The 26,200-nt window shown below is 55.8% G+C and overlaps 1 protein-coding gene across 1 annotated transcript; it reads left to right on the forward strand.

The window, feature by feature from the left end:
- Positions 1-25,846, forward strand: Epha8 (EPH receptor A8). The gene is made up of 17 exons (XM_038333453.1): positions 1-91; positions 4,812-4,876; positions 10,198-10,861; positions 16,345-16,500; positions 18,320-18,655; positions 20,680-20,804; positions 20,890-21,052; positions 21,790-21,883; positions 22,257-22,324; positions 23,040-23,204; positions 23,348-23,533; positions 23,794-23,855; positions 24,343-24,552; positions 24,839-24,988; positions 25,073-25,263; positions 25,427-25,600; positions 25,732-25,846. The coding sequence occupies exons 1-17, from the start codon at positions 1-3 to the stop codon at positions 25,844-25,846; spliced, it is 3,015 nt and encodes a 1,004-aa protein (XP_038189381.1).
- Positions 25,847-26,200: the final 354 nt, after the last annotated feature.

Consider the following 26,200-nt stretch of genomic DNA (forward strand, 5'->3'; position numbering starts at 1 on the left):
ATGGCCCCCGCCCGGGCCCGCCTGTCCCCTGCTCTCTGGGTCGTCACGGCGGCGGCGGCGGCCACCTGCGTGTCTGCGGGGCGCGGCGAAGGTGAGCGGAGCGGCGCGGCGGGGCGGGGGCGGGGGCGGCGCTGCCCGGGGCGCAACTTCCCCGCCTCGACCCCAGCCAGCCTGGGCTCGGGATGGCACAGACAGGGGCCGAGGGAAGATACACAGGGGATTGAGAATAGGACGCCAGGGCAAGGGGACAGGACTGGACAGAAGACCGAAGAGGTATGGAGGAGAGAGGGGACAGAGAGAAGGCAAGGGATGGGGACCTAGGACAGAACGAACTGGCAGGCACCGGGCAGACAGGGAGACGAGCAAGATTCCAAGAAACGGGGACAAGATACAGAAGACTGAAGGAATAGGGGCTGAAGATGGCATTGAGAAACAAGGCCAAGAATTGACAGAGACTAGAGAACAGGGGTTAGGGAACATGGGTTTGAGCGGTGCTTGAGAGTGGGGTGGGGGCGGAGGCTGGCCAGGGGAAAGGGGCAATGGAGAGGCACTCGGTGGGAAGAGGTTCAGTGAGCAAAGGACTGGGAGAGACAGAGGCATGCTGCCTCCAAGAAGGGTCTTGTCTGGGTCAAAGCCAGGTGCCCCCTTCACTCAGGCCCCAGGAAGATGGGAGGGTCACGGAGTCATCAGGACATCAGGACCAAAAGAATCTGGGAAGTGACTTGTGGTGGGGAAAGAGACCTCAGAGCTGAGAGGGGCTCCCGAGTGCCCACCCACACCCTTCCTTAGTCCCACCAGACACTGCAGTCAGACCAAGGGTCCTGCCTCCTACACCCCAGCTTCTGGTGTGGATTCTCCTTAGGATGCTGTGCTGAGGAGGCTGTGGCCCACTGTCCAGGACTAAAGCCAGTCTCACCAGTCAGGCAGGACTTACAGTGTTCACTGCTCCCTAGCAAGCTGAACTATTCTTTCTCCTCAGGGTGTCCCTGGAATCCAAACATAAGCTCAGGGGGCCCAGCCAGCCCACAAGCACAGGCTCATTCATCCACACAGACCCAGGCTAGCAGAACCTCAAATGCATGGACAGCACACATGCCATCATGCACACAGCAGTGCAGCCATTGCACACGCACATGCACAGATATATGCACATGGAAATGTGTATTGTGACACCCACGTAGGCATGTTAGGTGCCGCAGCACACACAGAAAGTGACTTACATTCGTCCCAGTGAAACGTGTGTACTCTGAGACAGGTAGGATGCTATCCCCAAGGAATGCAGAGCCGGGGAGGTATGGGGGCGTGTTGCAGGTGGGCAGGCAGAGCTGGCTGGCTATCTAGTTATGAGCCAGGTTTGGGGGGCATTATTCTGAGTGAGTATAGAAGGTGGCAGAGTCAGGGCTCAGGAGAAAGATGACCTGAGAGAGAACAGGTTTCCCAGAGCTGGGCCAAGTGCTGCAGCACGCACGCGTTGGGGTGGGCGAGGGCTGGGGGTAGGGGTGGTGTTTCTAGCCCAGTGATTTTTAAGGAGGTCCTCAGAAAGGCTCCAGGAGTCAGCTGTACACCCCGAGTCCTTTCCTCAACTGTTCTGTGGAGGAGCCAGCCACCTTCCGGAGTCACAGGCTGTGGGTCCCAGAGTCCCCATGGTACAGGGACCTTTTTCTCAGGCTCTAATGCTGCAGACAGGAACGCGTGCAGCAGAGGGGTCACAACTGGGGAAAAGGCAGGCCTGGAAAAAAGGGAGAAACCTGCCCACACTGAGGGGGTCACGGCTAAGTGCAAGGTACACAGCCAAATGATAGCTTGCGGAGTGGCCAGCCAAGCAGGGGTGACCCACACAACTCAGATGACCACATGATGGAGACCTGGGCCCCATGTCCATGTGGAACTCCCAGGACTCTTTGCACTGGTACAGAGCCAGAATCTGCTAGGAAGACCACTGGGGACTTGGGGAGAAGGCACACTTCCCAGCTGGGGACCAGCGGAGGCGACAGTGCCCAGCCTGGCTAGCTGCCCATTGCTCGCAGTGGCTGCTGGGCAGTCGTACACCTGCAGAGATTCCTTGAGTCGCGCCAGCCGCCAGGCCCCTTCTCGCTCCCTAGAGTGGATTGTCCTCCACTTCAGGGTGGTCTCTAAAGCAGTCTGCATGTCCTGCCTGATGTCCCTGGGCCACCCCGATTCTTTGGCCTCCCCATCACGTGCTGTGTCCTCGGGGAATGTGAATCAATTTAAGTATTAGTCTCAGCGAAATGGAATGGGGGAAGGTGACAGTACTGGAGAGAAAAGGAATCGCATAATGCCTTCCACGGTCAGGCGGGAAGCCGCGGTGGAATTATCTCTGCTGCTCAGCACCTCACGGCCCCGTGTGGTCCCCAGAACAACCTGGACAGGGAGTTCTCGGAGGATTGCCTGTGGGCATGTTCCAGATGAGGAAACTGAGGCCTGGAGGGTTCATTGGGAAGCCTCGGAGTCCAGCCTCCCATTTTCCAAATAGGAGACCCATCCAGAGCGGGGAATCCATCCCACGGTCTGGCAGGACAGGAAACCAGGCAGCTGTATGATCAAGGGGCCTCAGACTGCCTGACAGGCCTAGTACTGGAACTCCACCCAGTTCCCATCAACCCCTGTTGGCGTGGGTTGTCCTTTGAGGTTCATCCCACTTCTCCTCCATACCCTCCCGGATGAGATGTGAGGTACGGTGGCTGGCAGTGGTCCAGAGGAAAAAGATGGGAGGAAAGGGACAGAGAATGGTCTAGAAGGGATCGAAACAAACAGCCCTGGACCCCTGTAGCCTGTTGTGAATCCAATAGAATTGACTTTTGACTTATCTGTGGATTATCTGAGGACCGGCTGATATAGCGGTACTTCCTGGGAACAGACGGTGGCCCTGTGGTCAAGGTGTTCAGGGGGAGCCTCTGTGGCAATGGAGGGTCCTCTAGTATAGAAGCAGGTCTGGACTGGACTGTTCAGTGCCTGTAAGAGGGGCCTCAGGCTGAGACCCACATGTGGGATACTGGCTCGTGTGGTGACACCTCTGGGTGTTCTTTCCCCACCCTCTCTCCTAATGGGGCCCCACCGGTCTTGGAGGGGCTGCCGTACAGCCCCCTTCCCTCCCCCAGCCTGCAGGAGGAAAGAGCTTGCCTGACCCACTTTTCTCTCTATTGCCTGAGAGCAAAGGAGGGAGGGAGACGGAAAGCCTTCTCTCTGCCTGCGCCCCTGGCATAGGGCTGGCTCCAGAGAGGGGACTTCCCTCTGTGGGCATTTGTTCTGGTTCTGGTCCCACCCAGTCCCTGGAGACCTAGAAAGGAGTGCAGAGGAGTCTTCCCCAGTTCAGCCAGGCTCCTGACATTGAGGTGGGAGGGTGGAAGGAAGAAGGAAATGAGTCTGTAAGAGCATCTTCACTCCACAGTTCCTGATGACACTTGGCTGCGTCTTTGAGGGCCAGAGGGGGCCAACTCGGAGCTATGCAAATGTCAAACAGAAGGATACCCCCTCCTCCCGGTGGGAAAGTTCCAAGAGCTTTAACCATCTGTAACCTAGCCAGGTCACTTTCCACCCTGGTAGATGGAAGCCCATGGTGGTGGGCTAGGGAAGGAGACCCACAGAAGAAACAAAACAAAACATGGAAGGCTATGGGGTTTGTGCCAAAAGCACATTGAGATTAAAAAAAAAATGCAGAGCCCAGAGACAGGAAGGAACTTTCCTAGGACACACAGCAGACACAGATAGTTGAGACTGGAGTCCTATTCTCGAAGCAGGATAACGAGTGAGTAGGCATAGGGTTGTAGGAAAAAGAATGGAGTGTCAACAGGGACTAGCTTTGGACCAGGCAGCTGGCCCTGTGCTTTACAAATGGCTTCCTTGCCCCCATCTGAACTCCCAAGTCTTACTGATTCATTTTACAGATGAAGAATTGAGATTCAAAGAAATAGAGGCCATTTGGTAATGAGGGGCTGATGTAGCAAGGGCCCAGGAATGCCTGACCCCAAAAGCAGGCTCTTTGTGATTTTGCCAGGCCCCCCAGGTGGTCATGGGGCCTGACTTTGGACAAACTGGCATTTCTGTCAGAGCTCCCCCACCTCCCCGCCCAGGGCACCACCCAGAGAACCTGCTTCTCTGGCCAGCCTTGTCAAGTGGTAGCTCTCTCTGTGCTGGCCCTGCTAGCCACACCTGGGCTTCTAGGCAGATTCCCAAACCTCTCAGAGACATACATCTTTCATTCCTAAGTGGAAGTAGTACGGACTGCTTCTCTGGACTGTCATGAGACACCGTCATAGGCAAGGTGTCATCTAAGGCTCCCGTGGGCCGAGTTCAGCACACAGTAGGTGGCGTCAGGAGGGAGCTCTCGTCCATCCACGACCCTCCCATTCCTGTCTTCAGTGGTCCAGCAGGTGCCGAGCTCTATCCTGGGGACACCGAGGACATTAAAATCGGGGAAATGGTGGGGCCTGATAGTGTAAACGTGAATGCTGTCACCTCCTCAGAGAGCACTGGGGGTAAACACCATCAGCCCCGTTCCACAGTAGAGGAATCTGGGGCTTAGAGAGGGTGAAGAGGAGAGCCAGAACAGCCCTCGCCCAGACCAGCTCTGTACACCCAGCTATTCCGGGAAGCCCAGGGCTTGGGTAGCACGGGGTGCAGTGGTGACATGGCCCTTGGTTGGGGCGTTGAAGGACACTGGCAAGAACAAGCATCCTGGGATAGGAACTGTGAGCTCTTGGGAAGGGGCAGCTAAGAGTGACCAGTGTGGTTGGTGCTGGCTGGGAAAGGGGTCCCAGGGGCCTAATGCCCTCTTGTCTTCTGTTTGACAGTGAACCTGTTGGACACATCCACCATCCACGGAGACTGGGGTTGGCTCACGTATCCGGCCCATGGGGTGAGTGATGGAGTTGTGTTGTCTCTCTGAGATTGTTACAGTTTGGGGTCTTCACATGACACAGGTCAAAAGGAAGCAGAGGCTCTGAGAAGTATATTCATTCGTTCAAGGGCACAGAAATGGGAGGCAGAGTGGATAGTTCTTAGCAGTTTAGCTCATTGGCACCCCTGGGGTCACAGAGCCGGCTCTGACACGGGCCCCCGATTCCTGTCTAACCCTCCGTTTGAAAATCTTTATATCTGTGCCCTGGACTTGTGTATTCACAGCCTGCCCAGCCCAGGCCCAGGGTAGTTGGAACCATAGCAACAGAGAAGTAGACAACCAAGTCCACCGAGACCTTCCTTCGTTTGGGCTGGGTCCCCTCCCTCCAACTGCCAGGCCTCACCAGGGGCTCCTAGGACCCAGGAGCCTTGAGTGTCTGTCGGAATCACCTTGAGCATAGCAGTCCACTATGGCACGTTCCCAGGCTCCATCGGGTCTCCAGGTGACCATGGACTCCATAACAATGCTGCACAACCTGTGGCCTCCATGATCTTCCCCAAATTCCATGGACATCATAGTAAAGGTGGGACAGTGACTGGTGGGACCTGGGTCACCACCTCACCTCTCCAGGCCTCAGTTTCTCTGTCTGTAGAAAGGCAGGCGTGCGTGGTGATCTCCTAAGGATGTCACGTGGCCTTGGTGCAGGGTGCGACCTTAGCAGTATGGCTCTTGGAGTCAGTGAGCATTATTACTAGTGTGTGCTGTGATTGTAATGAACACACACACATGATGCAAACCCTTGTCCCAGCACAGGTATGTATAGTGACGGCTTTTATGAATACTTTTGACTTTCATAGTCCTGGGGACAGGGCATAGTTTGTCCTGATGATGACAGTGGCACCAGGAGTTCAGGCCTGGAAAGGGACAGGTTTTTTTGTTTGTTTTGTTTTTTACCTGGGGTGGGGTTTTCTTCTTGGATGCCAGGATGGATCTCTGCTCTCCCTCTCTGGGGTCTCATGGCAAGCAGCAGTGAGCTGAGCCAACGGCCATCAGCCACATCAGCACAGGACTCTGGGAGCTGGCAGGCACAAGCCTGAGTGCTATAATTCTCGAGGCCCAGAGCTGTAGCCTGCACAGCCACCGCTTTTGAGGACAGAGGCAGGGTCTTCTGCTTCTGAGAAATGCTGCTCAGTGTAGTTGTCCTTGGGAAAGGCCTGTGATGGGCCTGTCCACGGGAAAATCCAGTCTCAGGCCTGGTCCATGCTGAGTGCCCTGATACTAGCTGAGCGGGCATCTCCCTAGCTTCTTAACTGCGAGGTAGAGGTATCCTTGGCCCCAGGTGGGCTCTGTGCCAGCTGTCTCTGTTGCCCTTGGGCCAGGGCTTGACCATTAGGTTAATGAGAACCTGGATTTGGTTTGGAAAGGCTCACACCTGGTGATAGACGGCTCAGCTTTGCAGGGCTTGCCAGACATGCGCAGCATCTTGCTTCTTCTTTCTTTTAGAAAACAGTGATAAAACCTTGTGTTTATATCGCCATGAGAGCAAGTCCTTGGAGGGTGGTAGGCCCATTCCACAGATGAGGCCTGCATCAGTGTAGTAGATGCAAACAAAGAAAAAAACCAAAAAAAGAGCAAAGAACCCTGCTCTGGTGGTGAGCCAAACTCAAACCCAGATCTCCCTAGGCCTGGCACCTACGTGGCATAGGTACTTAAAGTGCTAAGGGCTTGTCTGACCTCCCTGTAAGGGGTGAGGGAGGATTCATATTGTCTGCTGAGCCAAGGATGCACTCCAAGGATGCCTGGACTTGCCCAAAAAGGGATATGCTAGCTGGCTTCAACCCCAGACTTGAAACTGAGCTCACAAGTGGGAGAGTGAGCGCATATTCCCATCTCGGGGACCCTTCTGCTGATCCTCCTGCCCAGCAAGGAGGAAAGCCTCTGGGACTGGCTCACTAAGCTCTGTCCAACTCTCTGCCACTTGCTCCTTGTTCCTCTGGTCTGTGCTTAGCACGAGGGGGGTTAACTCGCTTGGGCAGAACATGACTGAAGGCATGGGTACCAGGCCCCAAGATGGTGCAGGGCTGCCTTCTCTGACCAGTGGGATCGCACAGGCCGTTCACCTCATTTATACCGAGATGATCATGGAGCATGCTCTGTGCAGTTACAGAGAGTGACGCATAGAAAGGGCATTGGCCATTGAGAAGCCAGGAGCTTTTGAGAGCTTAATCTACTGTGCTTAGGCCCAGACCCTGTGTACTTAACCAGGATGCATCTCTCTTTCTGCCCCACTAGAGTATCCTGTGGCTTGCCTGGCGATGAACAGCCAGAGTGCACGCTGCCCTTAGAAAGGGGCACATTACTGTCTACACCTCCCTTGACCCTTACCATGCCCTGGAGTAGCTAGAAGAAGCAGGCATTCATAGATAAAAGACCCAGCACTCAGAGAGGGAGTCTAACAGGCCCACGGCTGCACAGCTGCTTTGCACAGTTCTGTTCCGGGAAGAGAACACGGTGGGGGACAGCCTGAGGTGTCAGCTGCAGAGGCAACTTGTGTGTAAGTGGCCCAGAGTGGTCCTGACTGGGCTGGCTTGTCCTTGCATTTATTTCCAGGAACCTGGCCACTCCAGGCATCTGCCCTCACTCTGGGGCTGCCAGGACTGGGCCAGGCCATTGGCACTGGTGGGGACAGCTGGAGCGGACTCTGTTCAAGCTGGTTAATTTATCTGGGCCCCTGGCAGGAAGCAGACAGGGAGCATCTGGCAAGCTCTTTGGTGTTCCATTAATTGTGACAATGACTTTAGCCCCAGATGTGGCACCGCTGCCTGGAGCTGGGGCTACGGTGTGGTATGGGGGGGGGGGGCAGCAAGCACGGGCTCTTACAAGTGAGGCCACACCCCTCAGAAGCTCTGTGGGCAAGAACCTCGTCCTAATGGGCATGCAGGCATGCAGGCATGCGGGCAGCCCAGGGATCTGCTGGCAAGGGCAGCAGTGCATTCGTGCTCTGCTCTTAGAGTGTCTTCCTGTGCCAGGCCTGAGCTCAGCATTCCGTAGGCATTTTTCTCCTGGCGTCCTCCCAGCCTAGCAGAGATGGGCCTGTCTGGGGGTGCTGGGGTTGCTGCTGGTGTGGCCAGAAGAAATGAGGACAGGTGGAGGGCCTCATGAGAGGCAGGAAAGGGCTTGGGACACTCAGGACCCCCACTGTGCCACACTTAGAGCAAACTCAACCTACAGATTAGTGATTAGTGAAGTGTCAGGAGGGAGGGTCTTCAAGCTCCCCAGCCCCATACTGAAGTAACAAGATCCTTAGTTTCGACAGGGCAGAGAGAGAGAGTCACAGATGTGGACATGGCCGTCTGTCCTCAGCCCCGGCAATTCCTTGAGGCCCTCAGGACTCAGCCCAGTACCTGCCCCTGGCTAGAGCTAGGTAGTGGTATGGATGAGGGAGCCAGGGCTCCTCCCTTGCTGTGCCTACATAAGCCCCAGCTTCACCCAGGATGTTGCTGGCAAGTGCCACATCAGGAGGGCTCAGGTGTCACCCTCCCTCTCCCATCTGGATTCCAGGTCCCCTGAGCTGTTACACTCCACTGCTTTGCTGGGGGGCCAGGAACCCACTTTGTTTTTGTCTTGGTTTGCTTTGGTTTGCTTTTCCGAGACAGAGTTTCTCTGTGTAGCCCTAGCTGCCCTGGAACTCACTCTGCAGACCAAACAGGCTGGCCTTGAACTCACAGAGCTCTGCCCACCTCTGCTTCCCGAGTGCTGAGTGCTGGGATTAAAGGCTTGCGCAGCTACCGCCCGGCTCCCATTCCTCTTTAAGGCTGAGTAATAGTCCCCTGTCTGTGTGTGTTATTTTCTCTGTCCGTGTGTCTGTTGGTAGACAGGTAGGTTGTGTACTTGAGATGTTTGTGTTTTCGGTGCTGGGGATCAGACCCAGGGGATGTTGCATTTTAGGCAGGCACACTCCGCAGCACATCCGATTGCCTGCCCACCTCATGAGCCTGGTGGGTATACAGGTATCTCATCAAGACGATGTACATTTGGAATCGCTGCGTCGTGTAATTCTGGTTTTTGAGGCCCTCGTTACACGGTTTGCCACAGCAGCTGCACAGGCTCAGCGATGCACCAGGCTCAGCGATGCACCAGGCTCAGCGATGCATCAGGCTCAGCGATGCACCAGGCTCAGCGATGCACCAGGCTTCCGCGTTCTCCATGCCCTCACCGCCACTTCTTTTCTGTTTAAATATCTAACGGATGAGAAGTGGGCTCTCACTGTGGGTTTGATCCGCATTTCCCCAGTGGTTAGTGATGTCGAGTGCCTTTTCTTATGCTGTTTAGCCATCTGTGTATCTTCTTTAGAAAAAAAATGTCTTTTCAAGTCCTCTGCTCCTTTTTTTAATTGGACTCTTAGTTTTCTGTTGGTGAGCCGTATTTATTTGTTATGGATATTAATGTCTCGTCTGATATATGGTTGGCAGATTTCCCCTGCTTCCCGGCTGCCTTTCTTTCAGCTCTGTGGGGTATTTGGTTTATCTCTGTTTCCATTGCCTGGCTAGGGCCAGACGAAAGCAGTACCGCTTAACTTTCCCTCAGCCTCGTTCTAGCCCAAGTGGGGTCCAAACCAGCCCTAGGATCCCAGGCCAAGGATGGTGGTGCAGAACCTCTTTCAGTGGCTTTCCTGCCAAGCACACACATAGCTCTGAGTCCCATCCCCAGCACTCCACCAACCTGTCAGGTCTGTAATCCAGGCACTCAGAGGGTCCAGGCAGGAGGAACGGAGGAGTTCGGGCTTGATTCTGACTACAAAGTGAGTTCGAGGCCAGTCTGAGTTACAAGAGACCCTGTCTCCGACAAACCACAAACCAAAAGACAGCAGGGTAAAGGGAAGAGTCCATCAGTCATTCAGCAAGTGGCCACAAAGGAGAGGGAGCCAGAGAAGGAATTGAGGTGGGGTACAACCTAGGGCCACTGCTTCTTGTGCTGGACAGGTCCCTTAAGTAGCTCAATGGGAAACTGGACTCACCTACTTCTCTAAGCTAGACCTGTTACCCTGGGAATGGAGGGACAAGCCATGTAGAAACAGTGGTCAGAGCCTGGGCGGCAGTCAGGCAAAGGTGGGCTCTGGTGTACCCCTTGGTGGCATGCACACAGCTGGCTCTTCCTCAGTAACACTTCCATGGGTGTAACTTGAGGGTTCATTTGCAGATGTCTGGCCTTGGGCAGTGGTGACTGCCTGCCCAGAGGGACATTCTCTCCTGTGTTTTTCCTGACACCTGTGGCAGGGGCTGGCTGGAGAAGGCCATGTGTGGCCTCCACCCTAGCAGACTGTGTTCTCTTTGCCACAGTGGGACTCCATCAATGAGGTGGACGAGTCCTTCCGGCCCATCCACACATACCAAGTGTGCAACGTCATGAGTCCCAATCAGAACAACTGGCTGCGTACAAGCTGGGTGCCCCGCGATGGTGCCAGGCGTGTCTACGCCGAGATCAAGTTCACACTGCGTGACTGCAACAGCATACCTGGCGTGCTGGGTACCTGCAAGGAGACCTTCAACCTTCACTACCTGGAGTCTGACCGGGACCTGGGTGCCAGCACACAGGAGAGCCAGTTCCTCAAGATCGACACCATCGCGGCTGATGAGAGCTTCACGGGCGCTGACCTGGGCGTGCGGAGGCTCAAGCTGAACACGGAGGTGCGTGGGGTGGGCCCGCTCAGCAAGCGTGGCTTCTACTTGGCCTTCCAGGACATAGGCGCCTGCCTTGCCATCCTCTCCCTCCGCATCTACTACAAGAAGTGCCCCGCTATGGTACGCAACCTGGCGGCCTTCTCAGAAGCAGTGACCGGGGCTGACTCGTCCTCGCTGGTAGAGGTGCGAGGGCAGTGTGTGCGGCACTCAGAGGAGCGTGACACACCCAAGATGTACTGCAGTGCCGAGGGCGAGTGGCTGGTACCCATTGGGAAGTGTGTGTGCAGTGCTGGCTACGAGGAGCGGCGGGATGCCTGTATGGGTGAGTTTATCTCAAGGCTGGCTGGCCGGGTGGGTGGCAAGTGGCTCCGTGTGGGCAGGGCTGCCGGTGTACAACGTCACCAGCCATCTGGCTCCCTGTCAGCAGATGCACAGGGCATCTGGGGGCTGGGGAACAGGCAGGTGGCCTGTCCTGTGGACATTGTCAAAGGGATCAGGTATGCTATTGGGCATGTCCCTAGGGTAGGAAACCACTCTGTGTGCTAATCCGTGCGGCCGTTGTTCTAGGGGCTTCACATGTATTAACTTACTCAGTCCCCGTCACCACCCTGTGAAGCAGGGGCTGTTAATGTCCTGGTTTTGAAGATGTACAGAGAGGGGAAGCAGCGTGCCCCAGGGCACACAGCTAGGCAGTAGCAAAGCTTGATTTTGACGCTGGCTCTGGATTCTAAGCTGAAAGTCAACCCTCTAAAGTGTGGAGTGGACAGAATCAGAACCAGGGTTCTGAGTAAAGAAGCATAGGGAGGGGACATTGCAAAGATGTGCCTACAGGGTCACCCAAGGAGGACAGGCTGGGCTGGACTTGTCACATGGCCCCAGACTCAGGCTGCCTGTGTTTCAGGGAGCTTGCAAAGTGCTGTAGGGGACAGCTGAGCAACTGGGTGTTCCAAGACTAGGCACCGTACTGCATGCATGCATGCTTGCCTGTGTCTGTGCACGTGCACACACAAGCATGTGCACACATTGTGGTCTCTGGAGCCATGTGGGACCCTGCAGCCCAGTATGCTGGGAACAAGTTATCTAGGGGAGTTCCGTGGGCACCCGCTGGGGCACCAGCTGGTGTGGGGCTCGGCCTGCATTCCCTCTGCCCTTCTTGGATCCCCTAGAGGCTGGACACATGGTCCCTCTTCCATCAGAGCGCAGACAGGGCTGCCTATGGAGAACTTTGGTTCTGGCTACAGAGGGTCCAGGGAGGGATCTTCCTCTGTGGCAGTCATGGAGACATCTCCTCCTGCAGTCCAGGAGAACACACTGTCTCTATGGCACCTTTTCCAGTGTTTGCCATATTTGGAGACTTTAATGTATTCCCTCAACACATTAGGTCAGCTATTCTTCCACTGAGTATCATGTGCTCAGGGCATGGAGGGCTGGGCCGGAGGCCCCTGCCTTTAGAAAGTCCCCATCCTTACAACAGTTTTCTAAGTGAGATGGGACAAACTGAGACCCTCTAACATCAGTAGCAGAATGGATCTGATCCCAGGCCATCTGGCCCTCAAGCCAGGGACTGCCCCTCAAGACTCCCCCTCTACCCATAGAGTCCTCCTATCCCGTTCAGGCTACTAGTGATGGGTACAGCCATGCCATCATGACTAGGCAGACTACTAACTGGTAACACCTGCTCAGGGATGTCTCAGCTCCCAGCTCTATATGCCACCAGCTCTACAAGTAAGCCAGCCAGTCCCACGTGCGCCAAGACAAGCTGGCCTGCGGGAAAGACTAGGAAGTCCCCTTGTTTGGAAGAGGTGAGAAACAGGGCAGGGCAGGGCTCTTGGTGAGAATTCCTCAGAGACTGGGAGGCCAAGGCCAAGCTTCCTGCCTGCCGCTGCCAGCCCATTAATAAAAAATAACAAAGACATGCAGGGCAGGGTTAGGGAACTGCAGTGTGTTTTGAGTTTTACATTTAAATCATAATGCAACATAATTACGCTAGTTGCAAGATAATTACAGGTTTTATAAAAAATATCAATTCACAGTGCACTGCAGGCAGCCATAGGGATGAGCTGCCGGTTTCGAGTCCCACATGGAAGGACATTCCCCAGCCCTGCTGGTGGCATCTGTGACTGTCTATGTTACCACATCTGGACGGAGCCACATGGGGTCTGAACTGAGACCTTCACATGGGAAGCCAGGCCAGCCTGGGTCCCTGTCTGGAGACAGTAAACTCTGCCATGTCACCTGGCTCCTCAGGTGCCCAAGTGAGATTTCTTTCAGGCATCAGAAAATGTCAGAGTCATATGAAGCTAGTCCAGTTTACCATTGAGAGACAAAGGTCCAGAGAGGTAAAGTCACTGGCCCAGGGACACACAGCAAGGACTGGCAGGTAGATCTCCAATCTCTGGGATCCTCCAAGCAGGAAGCTACCAGTTAGTGACTCAGTGTCCTCCTTAGCCACCTGTACTCCTCTCTTCCCCCAACTCCTTCAGCATGTGAAAGGGCCTTGGAGCATCACCCCCACCCCGAGTGGCAGGAAGAGTCTGAAGCCTAGTTGCTGTCCTTCCTGTCACCTGGATGGGAATGTAAATCACCCTCGGGGGCCCTAATCATCTTTCTATAAATATCAGAGGCTCATGCGGAGGGGAGCAGGGACGACGAGCTCTTTCGCCTTCCTGCCTGTGTTTAAAATCTGATTTAGAATTAATTTCCTTTGGTCGACCACGGGCGGGCACCTTATTTGTCAAATCTCGGGCTTGGTGCAGGGGGAGCAGAGAGGTGGCTGAGGCTGTGGGCAGCTGCCAGCCTGACAGGCAGGCTGGGCAAGGTGCCCTCGGCGGGGCAGTGGCCTCTCCTGGCCCACAGCCTGCCGCTCCAGCCCTGTACCGCTCCGGAAGCCCCCTGGGTCACGGGGCAGGACCAGGCCACAGCCCGGAGCGCCTCCATCTGTCCTAGCCACTAATTCCTAGCCCAGCCTCCAGGATCCAGGGCTCCCTGAGGCCCAGTGATTAGTATTCTTATTAAAGATGATTTTATTTTCAAGGCGTGGATTAATCTGGCCTTGACACGTGATAGCCATATTGGGTATTAGCGGAGCAGGAGGGAACTGCCAACCCGTGAGCTGTAGAAAGTCACAGCCTGCCTGGAGAGATGGCTTGGTGGTTAAGGAAGACACAGCCACCTCTAAGCTCAGGACTGTGAGGAGAGCCAGGGAGGGGCCCAGCTAGGTGGTCCTGTCTTTGCATCACCTCCTGGCTGAGAATCTAGGGCTGAAGACTATAACTCTCCCTGCTGTTCCCTCTTCTGCCAAAGGGTCCTGTGGGCTGGGGTGCAATGCAGTAACAGAGCGCTTGCTGAGCCTGTGCAAGGCCCTGGGTTCTGTCCCCAGCATGCACACACACACACACACACACACACACACACATACACACGCACACAGGCACATGCACACACACACAGGCACATGCACACAGGTACAGGCATACAGACACATGCTCACCAACACACAGGTATACGCACTCAGGCACACACACAGACAAAACGATTGTACTACAGTTGCTGATCGTATCTAGTTATAGTAACTGGAGCCAGGTACCACCAAATCCTGGCACTCATGTGACCCTCTCTTCAGCCCCGAGCTAGGACTATTGCTGTCCCCGTTTTACAGATGAGGGAACCAGGGTCCAATGACATGCCCTGTGTCACTTAGCCCAACTGTGGGGTTATACCAGAAAGAGATTCAGTCAACCCCCTGTGCCCATCCAACAGCTATGAGCTGTTGACAGCCAAAGCTTTTCAGAGACGCCTGTCACATTGTGCTCCCTTCATGCCGTGCCACAGCAAGATGTCCCTAAGAACTGCTTCTCTGTCCATTGCCGCTCCAAAGGCTCCCTGGGCAGAGCCAGCTCCTCTGACCTAGTTTGTAGTGGAGGGGCAGGGGAGTGGGGAATGGGTAGGGGAGGAACAGCACACAGGGGTCTGCCCACGACAGTGAGGGCACTGTTGCTCAGCACAATCCCAGGTCCAGTATGGAGGTGCCAAGCCCCCTGCTAACAGTGCTGCCCTGATAGCTCCCTACCTCGGGAGGAGCTTGTGTCCAGGCTGCACCCCAGATCCCAGATGGAATCAAGCTTGAATCTTCTTGGGGTCCCTTTGGATGAGGCAGGTATCTCCAAGCATGGACATATTGTCCATCACCTGACAATGCTGAGCCCCCAAAGTCACTCTAGGGTCGTCCTTTCCCCTGCCTCTCACTTTCTTACAAGTCTGCTGACTTTTAGAATTTGCTTGGCATTAGCAGGTATAATAAAGAGATCCGATCAGCATCCACAGGCACCGTGCTCTGAAATGACATCCTTAAATAAAACTTCTCTGGGGGACTGGCTTTTCCAGAATGGGATTTAGTGTAGAGAGAATCCAGTGAGCCTGTGGCTGTCCCTGTGGCACAGGACTTCGGCTATGACAGAGCTGGAAGCAACTGGGTGGCACTGGGTCTGCCTGGTCCAGAAGGGTTCACACGAGTACCGGCTTTGGAACAAATCAGTCCTAACCTCCTAAGGACCTGGGAGGTCCTGGATTGGGAATCCAGGGGGAGAGACTGACTGCGAAAAGGGAGATGCAGGGACAGGCGTGGTCATTTCTGTGTGTCAGTGGAGAGGGCCAGCAAGGATGTCATCAAGGACTGTTGGATTGGATCCAGAAAGAGGAGCTCAGCACATGGATAGGAGAGAAAAGACACCTTGGGAAGAAAACCCAACATATGCAAAGGCCCTGAGGCCAGCAACCTGTTCAGTCTGGCTTGAAGATGGGCAACTGCATTGGCCTGGAAGAGAAGGTTGTTTTTATTTGGAACTCCAAGGGACTGAGCAGGGGTGGGGGTGCCAGAATTCCTGAGCCCATTTGCCTGTGTGATTTTGTTCTTAGCTTTCAGACATCCCCCTCCTTGGGGAGGGGCCTTCTGACACTGCCCTCCACAATCCCCTTGCCCTCCTGAAGATAATTTCATCATCTTTATATTGTGTCTCCTTCCCTAACATGGTGGCCCCGGAAAGTGGGTTGGGTTCCTGTCAGGGTTCCCTGAGTCTGGAATGGGCCTGGTCTTGGGTCCTGCTCTAAGCCATCTGGCCAGATGTGAGAGGGCAGGTGGGGCCACTATCACTCAGATGAGGTAGAACAGGTGACAAGTTCGGCAGACGAAAGGATCAGACAGGAGACAAGCCGCTGGCAGCAGAGGTAACAGGGTGGCGGGCTTTGGAGTTAGGTTCCCTAGGGAGTTTGTGAGGCATGAAGTATGGGACCCTGGCCGCAGCCTTTGCCATCTTAGGGTTTGTGCTCGAGCCAGGAAGCTGGCTTCAATGGGAGAGGGTCCCTGTTTGTCCAGGCTTGGGACAGGTCGTGTGTGGGTCATTTCTTACTCGCCCACATTCCCCTCCCCCTCTTTGACCCACTCAGGTCACACAGGTCATGGCTTTAACCACCCTACCATTGATTCTCAACTGCTTGGGCCCCGTCAGACCCCAAGGCCAAGGAGGGTGGGTGATTTGGGAAGCGTGGGAGTGGGGTTTTGGGGTGTCCCTTTTGGTATTGGGATGCATATCAAGGTCCTAGCTCAGCTCCGTGCAACCTTACAGAAGTCAAATGCCCTCTCTATAATCTGTCCCCTTATTCATTGGTGAGGATAGTAGCATCGTATTACAGACGAGAAGCTCGTCCCTCCAGGACCCCCCAACACACATACTGGGAAGCTCAGGGGGAGTCCCCCTGAAGCCGTTTGGTGGGCCCCCAGATTGCCTGCAGCTGTCCTGTCCTCCACAGCCTGTGAGCTGGGCTTCTACAAATCAGCCCCCGGGGACCAGCTGTGTGCCCGATGCCCACCCCACAGCCATTCTGCGACCCCTGCGGCCCAGACCTGCCGTTGTGACCTCAGCTACTACCGCGCGGCCTTGGACCCACCGTCGGCAGCCTGCACCCGTGAGTATTGCCTAGCAGCTCTCCTGGTAGGACCCCCAAGAATCAGGAGCTGTGTGTCTGTGAAATAAGGGTGGATTGTGTGTAGGGGAGGGCACTGGCCCTCACTGCAGCATCAAGCTTGACCTCCTGGAGTCTTCTTGTGGTCCCCTGCCATCTCTTCAGGGACACCCAAGAACCTCTTTCTGTCCTTCCCTGGGTCTTTCTCTCCTAAAGGAACATCCATTCAGGGCTCCTGCTTTCCTGGAGCAAGGTGGCTTTGGTCATCAGACTTGGCAGTGATGTCAGTGTCCCAGGGCTGAGTAGGCAAGCCTTGTGCTCAGTGTGAGGTGAGGTTGGGAACCAGAACAGCACTCCCACCCTCACCGTCCTAGACAAGCCAGCAGGAGCTGCTGGATGCTGGTGTGTGTGTGTGTGTGTGTGTGTGTGTGTGTGTTGGCAGACCCACAGGTGATGTCTGCACGCCTGAGTGTGAGTGTGCAGCGTGCATTTGTATTCATGTGTATTACAGATTCTCAGGTGGTTATGTGTGAGACACAGGACAGTTTAAAGGATTCCTGAGCTTGAACAAGTGTGTCTCATGCCTGGAGGGTGTGTGTGTGTGTGTGTGTGTGTGTGTGTGTGTGCCCTGTGTACCCAAGGGGACTCTGAGGGCTGCAGGACTGTCTTGGCATTGATGTTGTTCCTTAACCCTGGCCCCTCGATCTCCACTGGCCTGGGGCTCAGCATTCACCAACCCACACTCACTGCCTGCTTCAGAAGGGCTTGCATGATTTTGCATTGAAGCTGCTGCCTAGATCCCTCCTCCCTTGCCCCTCCCATCACCACCCAGCCCCAGGCTCCCTGCACAGGCAGGTCAGGGCTTGAATGTACTCACACCCATGGGTGCCACACATACACATGCTGGCCAATGTGCTCACACCCACAGGTGCCACACACACACACACATGCCAGTCGTCCCTCCGTAGTGATTCCTGCCCAGGCTTGAGCATTATCTTGATGTGGGACCTGATGGGGCAGAAAGAATTCCTCCTCAGCTGAGGTGGGCCTAGCTCCCTGTCCCAAGCAGATGCCCACATTTGGCTAGACTCTGGCCTCTTCCCAAGCCCATGCTACAGGGCCCAGAGCTACCAATTGGCCTAAGTCCGTAACTCCGGGCTTTTGGTGTTTTGTACCTTGGGCTTGGAAATTCTTCCCTACATCTTTCAAGAGCCCCGAGAACCCTTTAAGAAGGGTTCTGAGAACGTGTGCTTCTAATCTCTCAAGACCAAGATTCCCAGCCTGGAATGATGAGCCCTGGGGTCCTCTACCCACCCTGTGCTCTCCCGGCTCAACCCCTATGACACATCTGCCCAGCCCCACAATTATCTCAAGTAAGGAGCCACCAGCTCCTCTCTCCAGAGTCTGTGTTGCTCAGCCTGGGGCTATATTCCAGGGACAAGGCAGGGATTTGTGGTACCACACAGCCTAGTGCATACACAGCAGGATTCCTCTTCCCCAGAGAGTGCTCGGTGGCATTTCTGTTAGCACAAGAACACAGAGAGGAGACAGGTGGACACAACCAGGCTCTTTACATAAAGCATGACTGTTGTGGGCTCCCCAGGACTGTGCGGTGTCCATCCAGCTATCGGTGGGAATTGTAGGACACACACTGTGACCCTGTGACATGGAAACTCAGGCTCCTGTCTCTGATGCTGGCACAGTCTCCACCCTGTGAGCTTATGGAGGATGGAGTGGATGTGGCTTCCTTAGTAAAGAAGACCCAGATACAATGGGGGGTCTTGGGCCAGTGTCACCCCAACTTGTTACTCTCTGCCCTCAGGGCCACCCTCAGCTCCAGTCAACCTGATCTCCAGTGTGAATGGAACATCCGTGACCCTGGAGTGGGCCCCTCCCCTGGACCCAGGTGGCCGTAGTGACATCACCTACAACGCAGTGTGCCGCCGCTGCCCCTGGACCCTGAGCCACTGTGAGGCTTGTGGGAGTGGAACCCGCTTCGTCCCGCAGCAGACCAGCCTGGCACAGGCCAGCCTGCTGGTGGCCAACCTGCTGGCCCATATGAACTACTCCTTCTCGATTGAGGCTGTCAACGGTGTGTCCAACCTGAGCCCCGAGCCCCGCAGTGCTGCCATGGTCAACATCACCACGAACCAGGCAGGTAGGCGGAGCAGCCCTAGGGATCCCCTTTTCCCCCTAAGCCATTGTCTCTCTTGGCTCTTCCTTCCCACCAAGACCTAAGCAGGGGACATTTTTGCCTGTAGGAAAGCGGAACCCATACTGCGAATGGATGTACCCCAGAAAGTACAGAGGCAGGCTTCTTTTGGGGGGTTGATCATAAGCCTGGATTCTAGAACTTTCCCTACCTATATCTCTGCTTTCTCTCCTGTGCAGTGGAAGTAACTGCCCTCCATACTGTGGAGGCATAGAGAGGGGAGAGTGCCCAGCCCAGCAGCTGGCAACAGAGTCTGACGCTGGCCCAAGCTGGCCTTGAACCCACACCAGTTTGCCTTAGTCTCCCAAGTGCTGAGATGACAGATATGGCCCTCCACTTCCAGTTTATGCGGGGCTGAGTATCGAACCCAGTGCTTCATGCATGCCAGGCAAGCACCCTACCAACCAAACCACATCCCCAGCCCTAGGTATCATCACATCAGTGCCTATTTCCAGAGCCAGGTGGGTTTGGATATATTGGGACCATGGTCATTCCCTTATTTCTGGTCAGCTGAACTGAGTTCAGCCCCCAGAGGTTCGTTCTTTCCGAGATCCTCAGAGCAGCCAGGGGCAGCTTTCTATGCATGGTCACCCCCAGAACATTCCTACCATTAACATACACAGACATGGTTCAGAAACCCCCTGTCTCCACATAGAAAGCAGAGGTCGGGACCCAGATGAGCAGCCTCCCGGGAAGTTCACCACTCTCATCTCTCCCGTGGCCTAGTGGCATCTACCCAGGACACACTTCCTTTCCCCACATCTTCCCACCATCTTGTCCAGCAGTATTCAGGAACGGACCCTTGCCTGGGTTCACAGCCCTGTTCAGCCACCTGTCTGCAGGAGCAGGAAGGCAGGTGGCTGGCTGGAGGGGGGCGGGGAAGAGCAGAGACCCCAGCAGCATTTGGACAGCACCCACATTAGAAAGAGATATACCGCTACCCCACTCCACCCACCGCGGATCTCATGTGCTGTCCCTGTCGAAAGGCCCACAAGGCTCTCCTTGCAGAGTGACCTCAACTGCACCTGCTAGTCTTTTCCCCACCTTGGCACCATGGCCACACACAGCAGGTGCCTCTCCTTGTTCTGTACCCCTGACCATCTGCCTGCCAGTCCTGGTCTCCTTAGAGCGGCCTGCAGGAACAGCCGAAAGCGACTTAGCTGGCCCTGGCTAGCGAGAAAGAAAGCCACCTCAGAGCTGTGAGCTCCCACATCTGACTCCCCTATTTCAGGTCCTTCCATAGGGGCTTCTTGACTTTTCTCGTCAGAGTGTCTAGCAGCAGCAGCATCTATTGGGCACCAGCTGTATGCAGTCCCTGCCTTCAGAGCGCTCCCAGGCATGCTGGAGCAGCAGCACACCTAGACGCAGGAAGAACGGGCCAGTCAGGGTCTCACTCTGCAGCCAAGGCTGGCCCCGAATTCATGTTGATTCTCTTGCCTCCACCCCAAGTATTGGGATTACAGGTGGGAGCCACCATGCCCAGCTTATTTCATTGTTTGGCCTTGTCTGTAGCTATGTGTGACCTTGGAGCAGACTCAGGAGAGCACAGAACACCCGAAGATGAAACCAGGGGTAGGAGGCAGGGCACCTCCGGTGACTAAGGAGCCCCTGAACACAGACAGGCCTCCTCAGCTCCTGCCCCTCGTTGTCCAGTGTTACCCCAGCCAGGACTCCAGCCCAGGGTCCTTCCACAGGCATACCTGCTATAACCAGACCTCTGCTCAGGGTGAAGGCCCTGAAGGCAACCAGGCCTGTCCAGGTGTAGCCAACTTCACATCCTGGCCCAAGAGCCAAGCTGTGCTGTTGTGCTGGCCACAGGGAGTGCTCCAGGAGGCAGCCAGTGCCTTTGCAGGGTATGGGGCTGCTGATTGTCCTGGTGTAGAAGCAGGAGGGTCAACAAGCTCAGTCTGAGGTCCTAGAGGGGCCTGGGTGTGGCCCACGCTGGGCCTGATGGGTAGCTGCCGCCCCAGCCCCGTCCCAGGTGGTGGTGATCCGGCAGGAGCGGGCGGGGCAGACCAGCGTGTCACTGCTGTGGCAGGAGCCAGAGCAGCCCAACGGCATCATCCTGGAGTACGAGATCAAGTACTACGAGAAGGTTTGAGATGGTTCCCGGAGGGGGGTGGGCAAGGAGGGCCTCAGAGCCCCGCGGCCTCACTGCCCTCGTCTCCTCTTTTGGTCAGGATAAGGAGATGCAAAGCTACTCTACCGTCAAGGCTGTCACTACCCGTGCTACCGTATCAGGCCTCAAGCCGGGCACTCGCTACGTGTTCCAGGTCCGAGCCCGCACCTCAGCTGGCTGTGGCCGCTTCAGCCAGGCTATGGAGGTGGAGACCGGGAAACCCCGTGAGTGCATGGAGGGTGAGGGACAGGGAGCCCCACTGGTGAGACCAGGAGGAGGAGGGCAAGCAGGGGAAAACCTGTGGCCACACCGTGCTGTGCCTTCAGGACCCCTGTTCTCATTATCCAATCCAGTGGGATTTTTACAGGCTGGAAGGCCTCCTCCAGATGACCCTACGGGTGTCCCAGGGACATCTCTCGGAATCTCATGTTCTTCAGACGGTAGAGGCTTTCCCGTGTGTATTCTGGGACTTACAGCATCCACATCACTGGGGCCTTGTTGGAAATACTAATCCCCAGGCCTGTTGCCCTGAATCAGAAACCCTAAAAAGGGGGCCCAGTGGTTAAAGGTGTGCACATGCCTCAGTGTTTATAGATCCTTTTGAGAAAAAAGGTGGCAATCATGCCCTTTCCCTTCCATTTATTGTGTGGCCTCCAGTAAGAGTTCTCAGAGCCTCCGGTAGGCTGCAGACGGTGCCAGGCCCGACCTTCAGGGCTGAGAAGAGAGGCCAGCGCCCACATCTCTCAACACACTCCTGGTGCTGTGAGATTGACAGCAGCACAGGTGGTTTTCAGCTCTTCTTTGTTTGAGTCAAAGAGGGCAAGTAGCTGTCCCCAGCATGCACAGGTTGCACAGTAGGAAGCAAGGCAGCCCAGCTGCAAGAACTCCAAAGGAAGCCTAGTGCAGGGTGGCATGGGAACAGAGCAGGCTGCTGGTTGCAAAAGACCAGGCCTTCCTGCAGGACCCCGCTATGATACCCGGACCATTGTCTGGATCTGCCTGACACTCATCACGGGCCTGGTGGTGCTCCTCCTACTTCTCATCTGCAAGAAGAGGTAGGTGCACCTCTACCCCACCCCAGCCATACCCAGCCAGAACCTATCCCCTCCAACCAACCTCACCCCTGCCCCAGCCACAACCCAGCCACAACCAAGCCTGGTCCCACCTCAGCCCCACCCCAGACACTGACTTGCCTAGTCAACCTCAGCCACAGCCCAGCCACGCCCAGCAACCCCCAGGCCAGGAAAAAAGGGGACTTACTAGGGTGGCCCAGCAGAGCCTGTTTTGTGGCTGTTGGGGCTGTCCCCATGGGCTTAACTGTGAGCCCCAAAACAAGGACTGTCCCCTGCACACTTGCTGAGGGACAAGAGCCAGCCTGCTGGGAGAGGGACATCCTAATTCATGACGGACACCCCCACCCCCATGCAGGCACTGCGGCTACAGCAAGGCTTTCCAGGACTCGGATGAAGAGAAGATGCATTACCAGAATGGGCAGGGTGAGTGTTCAGCTTCGCCCCAGCAGGACCCAGTGCAGGGCTGCCAAGTCCAGCTGTCTATAGGAAGGCCAGGCAGGGCCCAGGCTAAGGCTAGTTGTTACAGAGGCCACCTCCACTTGGCCGGATGACAGCCTCCTGTGGGATACTGAAGGCTCTTTGGCCAGGCCAAGGCCCAGCAATGTCCACTCATATATGTTTCATGTGTGATTTCTCTGGTGGGGATTTGTGCAGTTTTGGACGAGAACCCCACTACAGAAAGATTTCCAGGTTCCTATAGAGAGATTCCAGGAAGCAGGGGAGACATGGGGGATCCTCCCCTCCACGTCCCACCACTGTGCCCATTAAATGCCAGTCAGAATAGTCTTCCCCACTAAGCTCCATGCAGCCTCGGAATCCTTAGTGACCCACCTTCAGGCAGAGTTGGCACTTGTGAACTCTTTTTCTTAATAGCATTACCACCCTAAGAGCAATTTTAAGATTGCACGGGGGGGGGGGTGGCACAGAGAACAACAGACATGTCAGAATTAGCCAGAGACCCAGAACACAGAGCCATGCCATAGACTTCCCGCTTATGCCTGTGGGTGAGACTTGTTGGGTCCTTGCTGTCTGATGCTAAATCTAGGGATTCCCAGAGACACCCCATTCCCCCTAGGAAATATTGGGAGAGGTAACTTCCTCCTGTCCCTATTGAGGGCCCTTCTCCTTGACTCCTCAGCACCCCCACCTGTCTTCTTGCCCTTGAATCACCCCCCGGGGAAGTTCCCAGAACCCCAATTCTGTGCAGAGCCCCACACCTACGAGGAGCCAGGTCGAGCGGGCCGCAGCTTTACCCGAGAGATCGAGGCATCCAGGATCCACATCGAGAAGATCATAGGCTCGGGTGAGCCCCAGAGGCTGGGAGGGGACCCATGGCCAGAGGGTAGGGAATGGGGACCCTGGAGCACCTGGTGCTGGCGGCATGGAAAGAGTGGACCCAAGTGCGAGCTGGGTTCCACTGCTGCCTGCTCCTTCTGTGCCCCATAGGGGAGTCGGGAGAAGTGTGCTATGGGCGGCTGCAGGTACCGGGCCAGCGGGACATGCCTGTGGCTATCAAGGCCCTCAAGGCTGGCTACACCGAGAGACAGCGGCAGGACTTCCTGAGCGAGGCAGCCATCATGGGCCAGTTTGACCACCCTAATATCATCCGCCTTGAGGGTGTCGTCACCCGTGGTAGGTGCCAGACAAGGGTAGCTTCACCTTGTGGGATGCTTCTACTCACAGGGGGATCAGGCCCAGCTGCTGGGCCTGTCCTAACTCTGTCCCTATGTCTCAGGTCCCTAAATGAGCCTGGAGTGCTCAGAGCCCAGGACCACAGTCGGACCCTAAAAGTGGTCCTGACCACCTCCCGGGTGGGCATATGTTCTTGGGGTCCCTGATCGGCAGCCCTGGCCCCCCACACACCAGACCTATATCTCCCCTTCCCTGTCCAGGCCGCCTGGCAATGATCGTGACTGAGTACATGGAGAATGGCTCTCTGGATGCCTTCCTCAGGGTATGTCTGTGCCCACTTGGGGGACGGGTGCTCGTCCTTCACTGCCACCCACACAGATGGGGTATGTTCGCTTGCCGTCCACATATGGAGGTTCAGTCTGGCTGCTCAGGGTTTGTAAGCGGCACCCCTCACTCCACCCAAGCTTTCATCTCACATACGTGGGGAAGAGGCAGGTACAAGGGACATCTTAAGGGTCAGGTGATCGAACTGCTTTCTAGCCCCCTACCGTGAAGGTCCCACTTTTGCAAGGGCCCTTATTGCCCTACCCAGAGCTAAGGGATAGCATGTCCTGTGCCCCCACTGCTAGGTATCCACTGGGGGCTGTCAGACCTGGAACGTGACCTTTCTGGGCCTCCATTTCCCCAGAGGAGACACCTCTAAGCAGCTCGACACTTCACTTTACCCAGTCTCTAGGGAATTATGGGAGGTTCCCCAGCCCTGTACCAGGAACTACCTCCAAAGCCCACACCACTGTGTCCCTTTGCAGACTCACGATGGGCAGTTCACCATTGTGCAGCTGGTGGGCATGCTTAGAGGGGTGGGCGCTGGCATGCGCTACCTCTCGGACCTGGGCTACATCCACCGTGACCTGGCCGCCCGCAATGTCCTGGTAGATGGCCATCTGGTTTGCAAGGTTTCAGACTTCGGGCTCTCGAGGGCTCTGGAGGATGACCCCGAAGCCGCCTATACCACTGCGGTGCGTTTCCAACATCTTCTTGTGAGCAGGGGTTTTATGGGCGAGGCTTTACAATTGTTTCTAAAGCTTGGGGGGGGGGGGAGGGAGCAGCCAGTCACGTTCTAATGTGTTCCATGGAACACACCATGTGTTTCAGGGTGCTTTAATCTTATCTTTCTAGTAACTCAGGGAGGTGGGCTCCCCTAAGACAGGCACTTTTGGTTGGCGGGCTGGGAAGCAGGACTCTGCCTTGGGCTAGAGGACAAACCCAGCCACCGGTCCTTCAACATTTTTGTATCCATACCAGGGAGGGAAGATCCCTATTCGGTGGACAGCACCCGAGGCCATTGCCTTCCGCACTTTCTCCTCAGCCAGTGATGTGTGGAGTTTCGGCGTGGTCATGTGGGAGGTGCTGGCGTATGGTGAACGGCCCTATTGGAATATGACCAACCAGGATGTGAGTCTGGGGCCCTGGAGAGAGTTGCAGCAGTAGGGCTCTAATAGGGAACCCAGCCTGAGCCCAGCACTGTGCCCCACCTAGGTCATCAGCTCGGTGGAGGAGGGCTATAGGCTTCCAGCACCCATGGGCTGCCCACGCACCCTGCACCAACTTATGCTGGACTGCTGGCATAAGGACCGTGCCCAGCGGCCTCGCTTCTCTCAAGTCGTGAGCGTCCTCGATGCCCTGATCCACAGCCCTGAGAACCTTAGGGCCACAGCCACCGTCAGCAGGTACCTGAGGCCTGCACCAGCTGTATGCTTCCTTCCCAGAGTCCAGCTTTGTAAATCATCTACCTTATGCAGGGCTGGGATGGAGGGAGAGGATGCCCAGTGCCCATGTCCCTGGAAAAGGCCAGAGCCCTGATAGACTACTCACTGAATTCTCTGCTTCCAGGTGCCCACCCCCTGCCTTTGCCAGGAGCTGCTTCGACCTCCGAGGAGGTGGAAGTGGCAGTGGGGACCTCACTGTGGGGGACTGGTTGGACTCCATCCGAATGGGCCGGTACCGGGACCACTTTGCAGCCGGCGGGTACTCCTCCCTTGGCATGGTGCTTCGCATGAATGCCCAGTGAGTGACAGGGTGGGGAAGAGGGTGCAGGGCCAGAAGCAGTTCCACAGCAGTTTAGGGGTGGGCAGTGGGCTCTTTTCCCAGCTCCCAGACTCCTAAGGCCAAACTAGTGGACCTCGTTTCTTTGGCAGGGATGTGCGTGCCCTTGGCATCACCCTCATGGGCCACCAGAAGAAGATCCTTGGAAGCATCCAGACCATGAGAGCCCAGCTAAGCAGCACTCAGGGGCCCCGCCGGCACCTCTGACTCATAGCCGCCTAGCCCTGGTTATACTAGCTGTCCGGGGCTCTGCAGGGCCACCCAGAAGTCACAGTAGCCCAGGAGCTCTGCCATAGAACCTACAGTTACAGGAGTAACTGGGACAAGGTCCTTGGTGCTCCAGGTGGATAGAACACCTGCCCTCTCCCTCTAGAGGCACAGGACCTGTGTCTTCTAGAGCCTGGGCTCTCCAACACCAGAATCCAACAGCGACGTCACTCCCCTACCTGTGTGTACATTCATGCATGTAGGTGGTGATCAGGGTGTGCTCTCACAAGGCCCTGGCAGCTGATGGAAACAATATGTGATCATGTCTCTGTTCCCAGATGTGTGCAGGTTACC

The sequence above is a fragment of the Arvicola amphibius genome, chromosome 6 (assembly GCF_903992535.2).
Source record: "Arvicola amphibius chromosome 6, mArvAmp1.2, whole genome shotgun sequence".
Taxonomy (NCBI): domain Eukaryota; kingdom Metazoa; phylum Chordata; class Mammalia; order Rodentia; family Cricetidae; genus Arvicola; species Arvicola amphibius.